Consider the following 17,722-nt stretch of genomic DNA (forward strand, 5'->3'; position numbering starts at 1 on the left):
TCTTTTAAAGGAAAGCCAAAATACTCCGCTGGATTCTTCTTTTTTTTTAAAAGAAAAAGTTTTTGTCATAAGAACAAATCTAATAGTCAAGCAAATTACCTGACCTGTATAGGGATCAGTCCCACAAGTAATAAGAGGAATGGGGAAAACAAAAAGGTAGTGGAAGCTAAGATAAGAGCTGATAATCCAAAATAGACCAGCTGAAATAAACTAGGCCTGGCACCGTCGTCCGTCCGTGGTCCCGTCCCCCCCCGTCCCCCCCCCCCAGCTGCCTTGAGAGCACGTTGCAAGCATTATCTCCCTATGAACTCCAGAAGGGAAGTTCCACCTTCAAAAAACTTTTGACCAAGAAAGGCATGCCCATGCCATTTTCTTCCCTGCCTTCACCCCCAAACTCTCCCTGGGCCTTATGTTAAGATCAAGTCAGGCCAACTGTAAATGCCAAGTAGGGACTTGGGAAGAGAGGTAATTGATCAGGTACGTAGCGACAAATTACAAAGGTCTTTATAACTTAATACTAAGCCCTTGACTTGTAGCTCAGGGTGTGCTCACATCCAGTGTGTATTAAAAGTGTGGGGAGTTGATTTAGGATGATATTTTTATCTACGTAATGTTTTATAAACAATTATAGACTGGATCACACAGGGAGTTTGAACTTTGACTGTATATGAGAGAGATTTTTTGAGTCCTTCACTCTTAATGATTCAGTCTGGTTTAATCCTCTTATAATTGTTTCACTTACTGTTACACACAGCCTTTTAGTGCAGCCTGAAGTGGAAGGCAGAAACCATTCCTTTTTATACCTAAAAAGTTGCGTTATCTTACATATTTGTTCACTTACTAGCCCTTAGAACACTGACATTTTCCAGACTGCTAGCCAAACAAATGCCTGGGAGAAACCATTCTCTCTTCAAAGAGTTAAAGAAGCTGAGTAAACTGTGCCTTCAGGACCAAACTCAGGGAGCAAGTTTGTGTCGCTTTCACAAGGGGGGAAAAAAGGTCAAAATTTTCATTCAGATGCAATTTTATAAAACTCAGCTTAAGACAATTCCTTGCTACAAACGTGAGGCTTGCTTTGGAGTCTGTTAGAGGCAGAGGTGAAAGTAAGCCTGTACGCCCCGAAACAGCGTACCAGCAAGAGCCGCTGCACCGTACTGGGGCAGCCCGGCTTCCCCAGGGGGCAATTTAAAGAGCCTGGGGCGCTCCCAGCAGTGGCTGGAGCCCCAGGCCCTTTAAATTGCTTCCTGAGCCCTGCTGCTGGAGCCCTGGGGTAGCGGCTGCAGGGCTCCGGGGGCTATTTAAAGGGCGGGGGTGGTAGAAGCAGGGGAGCCCTGGGCCCTTTAAACAGCCCCCAGAGCCCTAGGGTGGGGGGGGGGGCTCCAGGGGCTATTTAAAGGTCCAGGGCTCCAGCTGTCTCTGCCGCCCCGGTCCTTTAAATAGCCGCTGAAGCCCCGCCGCTTCCCCAGGGCTCCGGGGGCTATTTAAAGGGCCCGCGGCTCCCCTGCTTCTACCTGGGGAAGCGGCGGGGCTCCAGTGGCTATTTAAAGGGCCGGAGCAGTAGAAGAGGGGAGCCCTGGGCCCTTTAAATAGCCCCCAGAGCCCCGGGCTGCTGCTGCTGCTACCTAGGTGGTGGTGGGGGGCACTTACATTACAGGGTGGGCTGAGGCTGGCTCTGACCCCTTCAACCCCGCCCCTTCTGCCCTAGGCCCTGCCCCTTCTGGGGTCCAGAGCTGGCAAGTCATTCGACTTACTGTCACCCCTGGTTAGGGGTCATGTGTTCCTCTACCAAACCTCCTCGATACTATTTGGGTTAGCATTCAAAGTCTATCAGTGTGATGTATAGCGGTTTCTTAGCATTTAAATTCTACCAGTATGACGTGTGGCATGTGAGCTATGTGAGACCAAGTGCTCCTTCTCAGTACTCTTGTCATCTGGCCTCCTGATAGGGAGGAGAAGAAGTTTGAGCTATTCCAGCACTGTGTCCTTTAGGAGCTCACTCCTTGACCACAGACAGCAAAAGAGAAGGCTGACTTGGCCAAGAACAGCCCATGCTCAGGAGCCTATCTTGCAATACAGGAAAGTTGGGGAGAGCCCAGGCTGGCTGAAAAAGGGAAACCTACATGTAGACAGTCTAACCCCAAGCATGGGCTAGGAGAGGGGGCCTATTGGGTATGATCTGTGTGAGAGCTAGCAGCACTTGTAGACTTGGTGGGGCTTGAGAAGGCAGAGAAGTGGGAGTACCAAGGAAGAAAATCTGTGTGTGAGGGGAACTGATCAGGGGGTACCTAGGCAAAGGGGGAAATGAAGATGATTGGGGTGCAGAGAAGAGACTTGGGAAAAGGAGGGTGGGGAAAAGAAGACTGCGAGTGCTGTACTGAGGGAAGGATAATGAGACTGCATGGGATAAACTGGAGATGCAGAGATAACAGTGAGAATGGAAGAGACTGAAGGTAGAAAACCCAATGGAAAGGAGCAAAAATGATACAAGGAGAAAATGAGAATAGAAGTGGGAAATGGGAGAGAGGGAAGGGGAAGCTAAACAAGTGCAAGGTCAGTACAGCTTTATTATGGATGCACAGATGTAACAATATCATTTGAGTGATGTCATGGGGGATGCACGTTTATGAACAGTCATGTAAATCAGATGCTGCCCTTAGGCTCTTGGCAAGTTTTCATTCTAGACCTTAGAGTGACACATCACTGTTCTTCTTTTCCCTCTCCCTGCATTTCCCCCAAAGCTCTCTTAGCACACAGTTTGATCTGCAACAGCTAATGTAATCACACGCTCTGTTAAAGTTCCCTTTTTTTCCTGTTCCCATAGGCTCTCTCAGCACTCAGTGTGATAACTACGGCCGGTGCAGCTGCAAACCAGGTGTGATGGGAGATAAATGTGACCGATGCCAGCCAGGGTTCCACTCCCTCTCAGAGGCTGGGTGCAGGTAAAGGATTCTTTTCCTATAGTTAAAGTAGAAAGTGAAGGAGCTACTGCTCAAGAGGGGAGTGTGTGAATTTTCCTGTAAACTTTCTTCTCTTCAGGTTTCTGTACACAGTTCTCAGTGGGTTTCTTTCTCCTCTCCACTGTCTCCATCAGGCTATGTTCATGCAATCCTGCTGGTAGCACAGATGACTGCAGTATTGAAACAGGGCGATGTACCTGCAAGGACAATGTGGAGGGATTCCACTGTGAGAGGTGACTTGCCCTTTCAATAGCTGTGTTGCATATGTCTCAAGAGTGTTCTTGGTCACTGTGTGTTTTGAAAAAAGATGAAGAAATAACTTCTTACTCCTGCCCATTTTTAGATGTAAACCTGGATTTTTCAATCTGGATCCAGCCAATCTGAGAGGCTGCACCCCTTGCTTCTGTTTTGGTCACTCCTCGGTCTGCACCAATGCCATTGGCTACAGTATCTACAGCATCATCTCCAACTTCCAGACTGGTAAAGAGATATCTTCCTTTGACTTCAAGGCTGTGCTATGGACTTCAATCTAAAAATTAACTCTTTCCTTCTGCTCCTCTTCCCCTTTCCCTGTGCTGGGTTACTGTAGCCAAAGCATTCAAACTGTAGGTACCTAAATATGTAGCATCTTTTTCGGAAGTGCTGAGTACCTACAATACGCATTAAAGTCCATAGGAGTTGCAGGTGCTCAGCATCTTCAAACATCAAGCAATTTTTATTTAGGTGGCCAAATATGGGTTTATGTGCATGACTTTAGGCATCTAGATTTGAAATATTTTAATGTATATGTGTACTGAGGATGTAAACACTTCTCTTTCTACTTAATGCCGGCAGCTAGGAGAAGGCATTTGCTCAATTTGAAAACCTAGCCAAAAGTTTGGGCTTGTAAACCTTATAATGTAACAACTCTTGGGTTTTGAGTTCAGTGTGGTTTTGGCAAAATGTGGCTTCTGGCTGCTTCCTGTTATTTTCGTTGGTAGACCTAAAATCAGGGCAAGACCCACTTTTTGTACAATCTCTTTTTGCTTTCATGCAGCAGTAAGCTGTATGGGCTCCTATGCAGTTTGGAAATCACATTTCTTAATTAAATTTCCTCTGGAAAACACAGTTTTATGGAAGCCTGAACTTCAAAATAGGAAAGTCTCTACAAATTTCACAAAACCCCGGATATTTGCATGTTCTCCCTACTTAGTATTACGTTTTTTTAAAAACTCTGCTCTTTGAAAGTTAGAGAAAATGGTGGGCATAACGTGCGTGAAGTTAGTACTTTGTATGTTCTGGGTTTTAACTGGTAACGTAGCAGTTTCTCTTTGTCAGAGGGTGGAAACAATGACACAAACTTCCTAAAGCATGTTTGCACCAGTGCATAAAATGTAAGCTAGATATTCCCTGGGCGACACGATTGTGTTTCATGTGTGATATGGTATCTGTGACTGGTTTGGTCACAGAGACCCCCTTGGACTGTCACCTGATGTGCTGAAATGACCTCTGAGCTCATTTCCCCTGCCATCTTGGGACTCCAGAACCCTACCTTTTTGAGCCAGATATGCTAGTCTGCTGCAACACAGACCCAGGTCTGGGCCACACCCCCAAAGCTGCAGGCTTTAACCAAAAACTGCTCAGCAAGTCACCTATCTCCAGCACCCAGACACCCAGCTCCCAATGGGATCCAAACCCCAAATAAATCCATTTTATTCTGTGTAAAGCTTATACAGGGTAAACTCATAAATTCCATAAATTGTCTGCCCTCTATAACACTGATAGAGAGAGATGCACAGCTGTTTGCTCCCCCAGGTATTAATCACTTACTCTACAATAAACAAAAGTGATTTTATTAAGTATAAAAAGTAGGATTTAAGTGGTTCCAAGTAATAACAGACAGAACAAAGTAAGTTACCAAGCAAAATAAAACAAAACACGCAAGTCTAAGTCTAACACATTTAAGAAACTGAATACAGGTAAATCTCACCCTCGCCTTATTTTCCAATAAGCTTCTTTCACAGACTAGACTCCTTCTTAGTCTTGTCAGTTCCGGCTCAGGTGCTAACTAGGGGATTTCTCATGACTTCCAGCCCCCTTTGTTCTGTTCCACCCCCTTTTATAGCTTTGGCACAAGGCGGGAATCTTTTGTCTCTCTTGGTCCCTACCCCTCCTTCTAAATGGAAAAGCACCAGGTTTAGGATGGATTCCAGTACCAGGTGACATGATCACATGTCCCGTGGGACCCCAAGCCTCCGTTCTTTCCAGCCTGACTCTCACTCGAATACAGGAAGGCTTACAAGTAAACAGAGCCATTTACAACCAATTGTTCTAGTTAATGGGAGCCATCAAGATCCTAAGCCACCATTAATGGCCCACACTTTGCATAATTACAATAGGACCTCAGAGTAATACTTCATATTTCTAGTTTGATACAAGAATGATACATTCATACAAATAGGATGAACACACTCTGTAGATTATAAGCTTTGTAATGATACCTTACAAGAGACCTTTTGCATGAAGCATATTCCAGTTACATTATATTCACGCTTGTAAACACATTTTCATAAAACATATGGAGTGCAATGTCACAGTATATACCTCATGGAGCATTTCCCCTTATAAATCTGTATTTCAGGGGAGGAAGAGTGGCGTGCTGAACAGCGAGATGGCTCTGAAATTTTACTCCAGTGGAGTGTGGAAACCCAGGACATCTCTGTTATCTCAGACAGCTATTTCCCTATCTATTTCATTGCACCTGGTAAGTAGAGTCAGAGACGAGGATCTCTCTAAAAATTCACCATGTTACCATATAGTAAATGTTGACTTTTCTGCCCCTAATGATAAGAGTTTTGTTTCTGTTTCAGACAAGTTTTTGGGCAATCAGGTTTTGAGTTATGCTCAAAATCTGACCTTCTCTTTTCGGGTGGATAGGCGGGACACTCGTCTCTCTGCAGAGGACCTGGTGCTTGAAGGGGCTGGGCTTAGAGTATCTGTGCCTCTTATCGCTCAGGGCAACTCCTATCCTAGTGAGAACACAGTGAAGTATGCCTTCAGGTGAGTGAGTGTTCCCTGTAACATTGAAAGAGTCCGGGCTGACTGGGGAGGAAGGAGAGTAATTGCTGTAACAGGAATCTAGCCTGGGGTGGACAGTGTTCTCAGAAGGGACAGTAAGAAAAGCAGAACTGTTAATGTTGTTTTTTCGAAATGGAATTCATAATCATACAATCAGATGAATACAGTGCACATGGTCTAGTAGTAGAACATAATTATATGCTAAATGTGTTGTAACAGCATATAATTGCTCGAATGGTCCATTGAAAGAGCACAGCCATCAGCATGTGAAAGCTATAAGCATAGAAAATTATACATACCTCTTTTCCATAGGCTCCATGAAGCAACAGATTACCCGTGGAGGCCTTCTCTTACCCCATTTGAGTTTCAGAAGCTGCTTTACAACTTGACTTCTATCAAGATCCGTGGGACATACAGTGAGAGAAGTGAGTCATTCCACTACTTGGGAAAGTGGGTCTAGGGATGAGACATGGTGTGGTTTCCACAACAGTTGTATATGGGAGAGGAGCAGATTATCTCACTGCTGCAGAATGACAGTGGCCAGCATATTTCAGAGCCTAATTATAAATACCTAAGGGTGGTTGGTTGTCAGTCCATGACTCATGCTTTGCATCAGTCCGCCTTATGACATCTTGCTTCCTGGGCCACTTGCAGGGTACCTACTGTCACTGTGATACAAAGCCCTTGCAGAAGGCGAAGGATCCACAGTCTCTGTCCCTTTGGGCTTTTAAAAAAAAATGTCTTTAGCATTTTTGTCATGACCATGTATAGATCTGATTAATGAAAATCTGGGAGCAGACCAGATTCACCCCAGAATTCTGAAGGAAGTGGCTGCAGAGATGCCAGGATTCTTTAACACACGTGTGACACCTACTCTACTGCTATTACAATTGTAATGTAAAGAGGAAAGAGACAGGAAAACACACAACTGATGAGAGATAATTGTTCTAAGTGGGAAAGGCCTGATCCCCAAACCTCCCCATTTTACAGAACCTCTGTTTACTTTAGTGGGAGTTCCACATAAGGAGGTGCTGTGGGAACTGGCTCTGATTAGAGACAGAACATCAATGGCCTTGAACACCCTTGAGAGATTTTCATGCTAAAACAAATAGATTATTAAAAAAAAAAGAGTATGAACTTTTTAGATTGGGAATCTACAAGAATTTGAAGTGGAATTTTTTACACAAGAGGAATGTACCCATAATAAAATAGAGGGTAGAAAGTGGGCAATGTGACTTATCTGATGAGCATTCCAGCTGCTGCTAATATCCCATGATACGTTGGGTTCTGTTTGGAGTTCTAGAGCTGTTACACTAGAGCAAACACCCTTACATCAACATATAACAATCATTTTACATCTGTCATAGAACTCTGCCTAAGAGGAATTGCTAGGGAAAGTCGCCTTAAGGTACTGAGGGGAGATGACTTTGGAGGAGAAAAACCCAAAAGAGAGTGGGCAGAATTCTTCAGTATGAAGAATTCACTGCATACATTTTAAAGATTCAAGAGGGCTTGTCTGTCCTTGTAGCCGGGAAGATTAGGAACCATTCTTGGTTTCTGAATAGAACTATAAACAGTGCACACACAAGGCATGATTTTTACTGCCAAAATGTATTTACACAAATCGTGTTCTTTGAACCCTGCTATGTTTTGTATGGCGGCTGTTTGGCAAGCTGCCACCTCTACATACCTGTGTATCTCATCCATAGGAAACAGCCCTCTCTGCTTTCTGGCCTTTGTTCTCTCTGGGTTACCTGGCATCCTTCTCTCATCAACCTAAGCAACTGCTGACTTTCCTGCAAAAGCAATAGCAAACACATCTCTTCCGACACTGTGTGGTCTATCTCTGACTTGTGTGTAAATATACTGTATTGGGCTCATATCATACCATTTTTCATGTGTGGGTAATTAAATGCTTCCCTTCCCAATCTCTCCAGGTGCTGGATACCTGGATGATGTCACTATTGTGAGTGCTCGTCCTGAGCCTGGAACCCCTGCAACCTGGGTGGAGAGTTGTACCTGCCCAGCAGGATACCATGGGCAATTCTGCGAGCACTGTGCCCCAGGTTATAGGAGGGAGACACCTAGCCTTGGGCCATACAGTCTGTGTGTGCTGTGTACCTGTAATGGGCACAGTGAGAGCTGTGACCCAGAGACTGGTAAGGAGGAAGACTGTGGGGGAGGGTGGCAGCAGGAGGAGATCTGACTTTTTTTGTTTTGTTTTATTTTTTTTTTCTTTGTGTGGGGGATGGGATGGGGATAATGACTGGAACAATATTAAAAACATATCCTTGTATTTTTCTCTCCCCCGCTCCCTCACAACCCCACAGGTGCTTGCGACTGCAGAGATAACACTGCAGGCCCTCACTGTGAGAAGTGCAGTGATGGGTATTACGGAGATGCAACTACAGGCATTTCCTCAGACTGTCAGCCATGTCCATGTCCAGGGGGCTCCAGCTGCGCCGTAGTGCCCAAGACTAAGGAGGTGGTGTGCACCAACTGTCCTGCTGGTACCACAGGTGCGTTCTTTATTCAGAGCTTCCACATCCCTGCCCAGAGAGAGCTTCTTACACCAGGTCTGCTGCTTTGCACAGTAAAGAGAAATGAGCAGAACTGATCCCCTCTGTATTTTGTGGTTGCTTTTTTCTTAGCAGACAGCTCGGTAACTAGTATCGAGCTCTTTGTTGCCATTATTCTTGGGATTCTATGAATTGAAAAAAGCCAAATGTTTCTCTCTTTCCTGAGTGAAGAAACTGAAATTTAGTCTGAGCAAAGTCTGAAAATACTTGGGATACACGAGCCGTGATCATTTCTGATACTGAGCATTGTTAATCATGTGGAGCTGGGTGGAAAATGGAATACGATTGTCATTAAAACAGGCGTGAGAGCTCTTGAATATTTCTGTTCAAATCAGGATAAAATTATAGGGCATATCTTCCCTCTGCCAGTCTGTCAGACGTTGCATGTCGTTTGCTGCCGCAGGTTTGTTCTGCCTAGGAAGCCGTAGGCTGCAGTGATTCATCAGGACAGGTCAACTTATGTACAAATCCATATTGTTTTTTACAGCCTAAAAAAAATGTCTCCGCAGATCTGTATCTTATTTTAAATAGTAAATCATAAAGTAGATGAGGGTGTTAACCCTTTTAAGTAAAGCCTTTTTTGTCTATAACCAGCAAATACAACTGAAAGTGGCAAGGCCTTCAGCTGAATTTAGGCTTGACATCAGGGAGTCAAAAGAAGAGGACCCTTAAAAAGCTTACAAACACTTGGCTAGATGACTGCCTCTGAGTCCCTGCACAGTTCGCTGTGTCTGCTCAAACACAAGAATATGCCATCTACAGATCAGCTTGGAGGCGTTGCACAGACATGCAATAGATATTTTTTTTTTTTTTCGGATTGTGTGTTTTGTTATTGGCTCGAACTGCTAAGTTCAGATCTAGATTCAGATTGCCTTGAATATTCAGGCTTATCTTTATTTATTACTGCCACATCTGGCATGCCCACACTAGTCACTGCTGAGCCTGCTGGGCTCTGCTGCCCTCACCTCCCTCACAATGTGTCCCCACTTGTGGTGAAGTGATTGTGATGTGATGGAAGGGAAAGGGGGAGGTTTGCATGTGAAAGAGCAGCCTGAGAAGCCGAGCTTTTAGCTTGTGTGAGGGGGTCTGTCAAATCTTCTGTGGTTTCCATCCCCGTCTTAAAGGGGTCGACAGAGCAGGGTCACCACTAACATCTTAGGAGGACTATGGGAAGCAGTGGCATTGGGAAGCAGAGGAGAGTATTGAGCTGTTTTGTGCAGGGAGTCTATATATAGTGAGGGATTAACTGTGGACAAAGTTTGTCATGTGCTGCCTAGGGAGGCCGAGGGGCCAAGTTGTGTATCAGTGATTGCCTAGGGTGGGGAGCTGGAGTTGCTGCAGGGCTGTCTTCTATATGGAATCTTCCGTCCTTGTTGCAGCATCACAGCCTCCTGTAATGAAAGTGGTTGGTGAGTCTCCATATATCTGTCTGTCGGCTTTAGCTGATCTCAGTTGTTACAATTAATAGGGGCAGTCATTTTTTGTATTTTATATTTTGGAACTTAGTCTGTGCTGGAGTATAGATTAACTAGTGTGTGAAGTCTGGAACAGGTTGGGGATCTGTGATATTCAAGTGGCACAAAAATTATGACTTGCAGATTGCAAAATTAGTGGCTTTTTAGTCCAGTGTTTCTCAATGACTGGTCTGTGGACCAGCCCCTGTCTGAGATTTCCCTGACGCACTTTAGGAAGGGAGCAAGCAGGTCCCTGGTATCAAAATGGTTGAGAGACACTATTTTAGACTTTTCAAGTGGACAGAATATTGAGAAAAACTGTATGTGGAAAGTTGTGTATTAGTATCTCATTGGCATGTTTCTTAAGAACAAATCAGAGTATTTTTGGAGTGACACAAAGGTTTTTAAATCACAGTTTAACTGGAAATCCAAAGGTAGCTTTAACTATTGGAGGTTGTGACTGACTCCTCCATTGCAGTGCTTTGAAGCCTGATCTCTTCCTGGTTACTTCACATCAGATGAGGAAAAAGGTGCTGAGGGACTCACTTTGCAGGAGAAGCTATAGGGCAGTGGTTCTCAAACTTTTGTACTGGTGACCCCTTTCAGATAGCAAGCCTCTGAGTGCGACCCCTCCTTATAAATTAAAAACACTTTTATAATGGTGTTAAATATATTTTAAATGCTGGAGGCAAATCGGGGGTTGGGGCAGAGGCTGACAGCTCGTGACCCCCGAGGGGTCCCAACCCCCAGTTTGAAAACCCCTGCTGTAGGGGAATCCAGGTTACCTTGTAACTGCTGGCTGCCTACTGTGACATGTATGTTTGTCCTGCCCCCAGGTAAAAGATGTGAGCTGTGTGACGACGGCTATTTTGGAGATCCACTTGGTGAAAATGGCCCTGCCAGGCTTTGCCGTCTCTGCCAGTGCAGTGACAACATTGATCCCAATGCCGTGGGGAACTGTAACCGCTTGACAGGGGAATGCCTGAAATGCATCTACAACACGGCTGGCTTCTACTGTGACCGGTGCAAAGATGGTTTTTTTGGGAACCCCTTAGCCTCCAACCCTGAGGTTAAATGCAAGGGTAAGTGCCTTTCTCAGCTGATTCACATGTGAAAATCAGAACCCTTTTCATGGCTACAGATGCCCCTTCTTAGTCTCACTGGCACATCCTTGAAATGATTGAATGTTTTGGCCACACAGATCTGTGCTTTTGTGCTCTGTCTTGGCCTGACATAATATTAAGGAAAATGTCAGAAGTCCGATTTCGGTGCTGTGTGCAGACTTGTCAACTGCAGTGCTAGATTTCATACTATGCTGATGGTTATGGCTTGATAAAATGCCTATGCTGTAAGCCTGTCCAGTGGCCTGATACAGTATGGGCATTGCATGTAGTATGGCGGTGCAGCTTACGATTTGCATTCTTGTGCTATCTGGCATGTTTGGAGGCTCCAGTCTAATGCTGCTTACAGTGCTGGTTTCCTGCTAATTACTGGGAACATGTTCCCCTTTCCATCTCTGGCAGCGTGCAGTTGTAATCCTTATGGAACAGTGAACCAGCAGACAAGCTGCAATCAAGTAACTGGGCAGTGTGAGTGCCTGCCACGTGTCACCGAGAGGGACTGTAGTGCCTGTGAGCCTGGCTTCTACAACCTACAGAGTGGACGTGGCTGTGACAGGTGAGGTTGACCCGCAGCTGTGGCAGCGAGTATGTTTTTCGGGGGGATGTGCTTAACCCTGATTTCAGCATCCATAACAGGAGGATGGGATTTTTTTTGTGAACATTGATAGGACAGGAGGACAGGATTATTCATGAAGGAGAGGATTAGTCATGGAGCAGATCTGATAAGGTTCTATAAAGAAGGGTAATTTATAAATAGAAACCATGTTATGATTGCAGGCGAAGACTGGTAGGTGGGGGTTCTGGATCCCATTCCTAGCTCAGTCCCTGCGTGATCTTGCACAGTTCAGTTAATTTCTGTGCCTTGCTTTCCACATCAAAGACAGGCACAGCAATACCCACCTCACATGGGAGATGTGAGGCTTACTGCTTGTATACTACCTCTGAGATCCTCGAATGAAAGGTGCAAGTGCAGCCTTTTGTTTTTTCTGTTTTTTTTATTGTCACTTGAAATATAGTCTCCTTCAACAGGTGCGACTGCCATCCGCTGGGTTCCACCGATGGCCATTGTGACATACAAACAGGGCAGTGTGAGTGTCAACCAGGCATCACTGGGCAGCGCTGCAAGAGATGTGAGGTCAACCACTTCGGATTCGGACCTGAAGGCTGCAAACGTAAGTGTTGGTGGGTTGGAGAAGGAGGGGAAGCGGAAACGAACACGGCGTTGCCTGCCCACTGCTGCTGCCTTCTCACTTCACCAGCACCATGTTTAATGTAACAAACAAGAGTTGTCTTATTGTGTCCACATCGCAGACAGAGGGTGAGACCTAGTCCCAGGGAGGGTGTTTGAATCTTGATTTATTTGTAAGAGTTTCTTTTTCTGTCTCTGAGGGACTCTGATTGCATTTACTTGTAGACATCTGCTTCTCTTTGGCATAATCACTTGCTCTGAATATGTTTCCAGAACAGTTCTGTTTTCTGCTATCTAAGCTCCTGCGTCTCTACTCTGGAATGTGCCCATAAGTTGCTGACTCAGTCCTGAGAAGAAACAAAGTGTAAATGTGATACAAATATAGGGCTGTATCTAAATCTTCTTTCCAACTTCCTTGTTACTGAGAGAGTAGATTAACTATTTTCAGATCATTCTAATGAGGTGGACCAATACAGAGAGGTCAGATTGTGGGGCACTGGTGTGAAAAGTGTCTCAAACTGAGAAGTTACATCTTGCGCTTTGCCTGATACAGTGCGCAGAAGTGTCAAGCCTCAAACTGTGTGCTGGTGCCCTGCTGTGGTGTTCTTTCAGAGAATAGTCTGCAGTTCAGAGAAATGCTCGATCTGTCTTTCTCCCAGCCAGTCTGATTCCCATGCTTTAACTTTTACGCAGCATGTGACTGTGACACCGAGGGCTCTCGCTCCCTACAGTGCAAGGAGGATGGTCGCTGTGAGTGTAAGGAAGGCTTTGTGGGGAGCCGTTGTGACCAGTGTGAAGAGAATTATTTCTACAATCGGTCCTGGCCTGGTTGTCAAGAATGTCCTGCATGCTATAGACTGGTTAGAGATAAGGTAAGACCTGCAATGTAAGTCTCTACTTGTCTCCTATTACTGCTGGAGGCTGACAAACACCAAGTAGCATACCCTTCTGCTGCTTGCTGGGGGCTGAACTCTTGGGAGAGAGACAGACATGGATCTAGATGTACTTGCATGGAGATTCTCACAAGGTGTCTGAGCGACACCTCCTGGAAGCTGAAACAACTGACAAGTACTTTGTGTCTTAGCTTTTGGAATGAGGCTGTTTATTTCTGTCCCCCTATCTCCTTTGCTTAGGTGGCAGAACAACGCGAGAGGTTGCAGGAGCTGGAAAATCTAATAGCAAACCTTGGTACTGGAGATGAAACGGTGACTGATCAGGCTTTTGAGGACAGACTGAAGGAGGCAGAGAGAGATGTCATGGACTTGCTTCGAGACGCACAGAACAGCAAAGGTTGGTTGAACTGATCTGACAGAGGGTGCCATGGAGCTAACGATTTGCTAAATTCCTGGTCCAACCTTCTTTTTGTTACCAGATAATTTGCTTCAGGATTTAATTTAAAGAGACTTTTACTTATTAACTATGAAAATCTTTCTACTTGTTTAAAAATGTACATTTAAGGGTACATTAAGGGTATGTCTATTTTCATAGTATTCACCAGTAGCATGTTGCTGCTGTTGCTCATAGCTTTCCCAAAGAAATTTCTTTGGGCCTAAACATTCCATGTTTGGTCTTAGCCCAGAGATGAGTAGGTTGTTTTCCGGGTTTGTTCAAGCTCTGTTCTCTGTAGGATCTTATGCTGTCCTCATCACCATAGTATGTCTGTGTCTTTCAGCAGTTCGCTAAGTGACGTGACTTATGTTGGGTATATGCATAGTTTTAAATATACGTTGTGCATTTGTTAGAGAAGACCGTTGTCAAAGAAACACACCTTGAGCTTGGAGCAGAAAGGAATAAGACTTGTGGTGCTTCTTAGTTCCTGTGCAAGTTTGTTCCATAGTCTCAGTCCAGCCCTGGAAAAAGCTCTGTTTTCTACACAGACAAGCTTTACCCTCTTGGTAGAGAGTTCCATGGTGCCCAAGGAGCTGAATTGTCGACCGTGGTCTTCATGGAGCTTTTGGCAATCTTTAAAAGATATGCTGGGCCTAGGCCATGGAAGGTGTAGAGAGTAAGGGCTGTGGGTAGTTAATATAGAGAGCCAAGGACAGGTTTGATGTGCTTTTAGTAGCCCCTGTTGAGGATGACACATGCTGCAGAATTTTGTGATAGTTAGGGTTTCTTCGGGGCTGGTAGCTTCATCCCCAGGTATATCGCATTGTTGTAGTCCAGGCAGGCTGTGACAAAAGTGTGTGTAACCAAAGCCATGTCGCTGTCTTCCAAGATGGAAGGGAGCCTCCTAGCCAACCAGATATGGTGGAAAGCATCTACTATGCGAGAGCTTAGTGTCAGTGAGAAGAGTGTAGTTTAGGAGTACTCCTGGATTTAACTGACCAATTGTGGGTGTTTGCCTTCAACCAAAGGAGACTGCGCCATGGCTGCACATTCTTCTTAATGCTCTCCTCTGCCCACCTGCATCACCTCTGTCTTGCTTGGGTTCAGCTTCACTCAGCCACTGTTCATTCATCAGCTGATCCCAGGCCAGCACTTAAGCCATATTGATGACCGTGATGTGGTCATATGTAGTGAAGGGTATCCGCTTCAGTCAGCCTCTGTATCTTCTGCATGGTGCTGGTACTTGAGTCCATGTCGTCTGACCAGTTCAAGACATATTCACCAGCCAAGGAGGTCGTGGTTTGGATTGACAGGTGTTGGTCTGAGACTCTCTTGTAGGGTGTCCAGCACTACATGAGTGATTGCACTGAACTCTGGGAATATAGGTGGGCTGTGTGCTGGCCAGCATAGGAGGAGCAGGTCCATGCTGTCTGAGAAACCTTCCCAAATGTGCATGATCATTTCAGAAATTGGGATGATAGTTCTTTGCAGCGGTTGGTGCTGGAACTGTTTACGTAAGTGATTCGAGTGCACAGGTGGTCATAGGATTGGGGGCTTTGGTTAGTTTGTTTCCTAGCCCTCACTTGAGGAGGTAAATAATTCCCCTTTTACAAAAGTCAATTCAGTGTTTAAATGTTCAGCATTGTTAGTGTTTGGGGGGATTTGTGGCTCTTTAAAGTCAAGCTATTTAGAGTCTTAAGCATGCAGGGGATCACTTTACCTTCAGGGTCTCCTAGGGTATGTCTACACAGCATTTTGAAGCTAGTGGGAGCCTGAGGCTTGGGGTAGTGGGGCTCATGCTGATGCGCTAAAGATAACTCTATAGACAGCACTTCGAAATTATGGCTTGGGCTTGGGCTTGAGCCACTGGGGCCTCAGGAGGGGACTGACCTTCAGAGCCTGAGTCCCAGCCCGAGCCATAACTTCAAAGTGCTGTCTCCAGAGGTGTATGTAGAGTGCTAGCATGAGTCCCACTTCCCCAAGCCTGTCGATCCGGGCTGGGAGGCTTGCTCCCATTCAGTCCAAAATGCTGTGTAGACATACCTTTAGGGTGTCTGCATCTCAGGAAAGGCTGTGAAGCTAAAGTGCACTAGTATAGCAGGGAGAGCTCTGGGTTTTTTGCTCCTCTCTGAAATAAATAAAAGGCAAATTAAATGCAGAAACTGTTAGTTCACCATTAAAGTTGAGAGAACAGGTACTCAAAAACCCCTCATATCAATTTCCTGCAACAACCATGTTAATTTGAACACTTTGTGCATGTGTAGTATTTTCTATCTGAATATGTAGTTCAGTAAATTAAAACTAGTTAAATGTTCACATTAAAACCTCCAGGGTGTGTAATCTGGCCAGGGCGACATTGCTATAGAAACCTTAACTCTTGGATTTCCTGAGGATTTTTGTTTATTTGTAGTTGATTTACCAGCCTTCATGTTGCTCTTATTTTTTTAAAATTAGTCTCACTCTATGCACAGAATGCGTACATGTGTATTTATAGTACACAATATTAAGATAATGTTAAGGGTCTGGTTTAAAAAACCCAAAACCTTGTTAAGCGCTCTCTCTCCTTGGGTGGCCCTGCTGTGTCTTGGTGTCTTCTACTGTATCCATCAGATTAGTCACTGTTTCAAGAACTGTAATAGTTTCACCTTACTTATCAGTTTTAGGGCAGGGTTTGGGGAGGCCATGGAAAGGTTTCTACCTCCTATAGCATTGCAGAACCCAGATCCAGAGGGGCTCTTTGCCCAGCCACATAGTTGGGAAGGCTTTAGGATTGGGAGGAAAGACACCAGGCTGGTGAATCTGTTGCTGTGTAGATCTGCCAACCGTTACTCTCCTCCTTGTGGAGCAGGAGCACAAGCTTTGGAGGCTCTTGTTTTTCAGGTATGCAACAGCGGTTGCAAAGCAGTTTTGGAGCCTGGGGGGTGAGGATTCCTTACTGTCTACCTCTCTGTGCAGCAGAGAACAGTGCATGGCTTGCCCCTTTATCTGTGCATTTTTGGATAGAATTTGACCCTAATACAGTTTTCAAACTGGGGCACACACCCTTGAGGAACATTTTGAGCATGGGAGGTAGCTTGTGCCAGCCCCACACAGCCCGGGCATCACCTCCACCCCATGACTCACCTCCAGAGACCATTGCATGCACTTTCCTCCACCCTGGAAACCCGAGTAGGAGGGAGCGAGGGGCAGGTATTGTCCATGCCCTAGCGGGGCAGCCTGGCTGCAAGGTTGAGGAAGTCTCGGCTGTGCCATTGGTCAGTATCCGTGTATTTGAAACTTTACAGGTGTAGGTAATATAATTAAAGTTGCGTTAAAGTCTCTGTTAGGTTTATCAGGCGTACTTTTGCATGTGTCTGTTTTTGTCTGTTTAGGGGGGTGCAACCAAAAAATGTACCTCAAAGGAGGGCTCAGCTCCAAAATTTGCAAACTGCTTCCCTAATAGAATAGGTGGAACAAATGTTTCATACTTTGAACATAATTCATTTGAAAAGCAACTGTCCACCTCCTTTATGTGCCAGGTCTTGCATTCAAAATTCTGGCCAAATGTGCTCACAAACGCTTAATGCCCAGCAGGAGCATTAAAAGGTAGAGGTGTCTTCATTTCTTGTGGTTTTTATGCACATTCTGGTAATGACTTGGATTGTAAGCCGATTACCCTCTCATTAAAAGGCTCTTCTGGACCCCTTTCAACAAGGGATTAACCTACCAACATGTTGCAGACGGCAGTGACTTACCAAATGTTTTATTTCTGCAACTCGTGCTTCCAGTGTAATTAATTTTGCTTTCTCCCTTTTTATGTTGTTCGCCTCAGATGTGGATCAGAACCTGATGGATCGTCTCAAGAAAATTAACAGCACTCTGGCAAGCCAGCTTGGCCGATTACAGAACATCCAAAATTCAGTGAGGGAGACTGAAGGCCTAGCTGAGCAAGCCCGAGAGCGGGTGGAGGGCACAGAGGACCTGATTGAAGTAGCTTCTAATATGCTAGAGAAGGCAAAGATGGCAGTTGCCAATGTGGTGAGTATTTTATGATGTA

The 17,722-nt window shown here is 45.2% G+C and overlaps 1 protein-coding gene across 1 annotated transcript in view; it reads left to right on the top strand.

Annotated features, from left to right (window-relative positions):
- Positions 1–17,722, top strand: part of LAMC1 (laminin subunit gamma 1) — a 133,245-nt gene that overhangs the window by 108,431 nt on the left and 7,092 nt on the right. Inside the window, exons 6-19 of the mRNA XM_077823908.1 lie at positions 2,822–2,939; positions 3,092–3,190; positions 3,301–3,437; positions 5,578–5,700; positions 5,807–5,996; positions 6,327–6,439; positions 7,952–8,173; positions 8,345–8,533; positions 10,884–11,129; positions 11,571–11,724; positions 12,198–12,340; positions 13,051–13,229; positions 13,491–13,647; positions 17,498–17,703. Of these exons, the coding sequence (XP_077680034.1) occupies positions 2,822–2,939; positions 3,092–3,190; positions 3,301–3,437; positions 5,578–5,700; positions 5,807–5,996; positions 6,327–6,439; positions 7,952–8,173; positions 8,345–8,533; positions 10,884–11,129; positions 11,571–11,724; positions 12,198–12,340; positions 13,051–13,229; positions 13,491–13,647; positions 17,498–17,703 (2,276 nt within the window). The remainder of the gene's footprint in view (positions 1–2,821; positions 2,940–3,091; positions 3,191–3,300; positions 3,438–5,577; positions 5,701–5,806; positions 5,997–6,326; positions 6,440–7,951; positions 8,174–8,344; positions 8,534–10,883; positions 11,130–11,570; positions 11,725–12,197; positions 12,341–13,050; positions 13,230–13,490; positions 13,648–17,497; positions 17,704–17,722) is intronic.

This window comes from Eretmochelys imbricata, chromosome 8 (assembly GCF_965152235.1).
Source record: "Eretmochelys imbricata isolate rEreImb1 chromosome 8, rEreImb1.hap1, whole genome shotgun sequence".
Taxonomy (NCBI): Eukaryota; Metazoa; Chordata; order Testudines; family Cheloniidae; genus Eretmochelys; species Eretmochelys imbricata.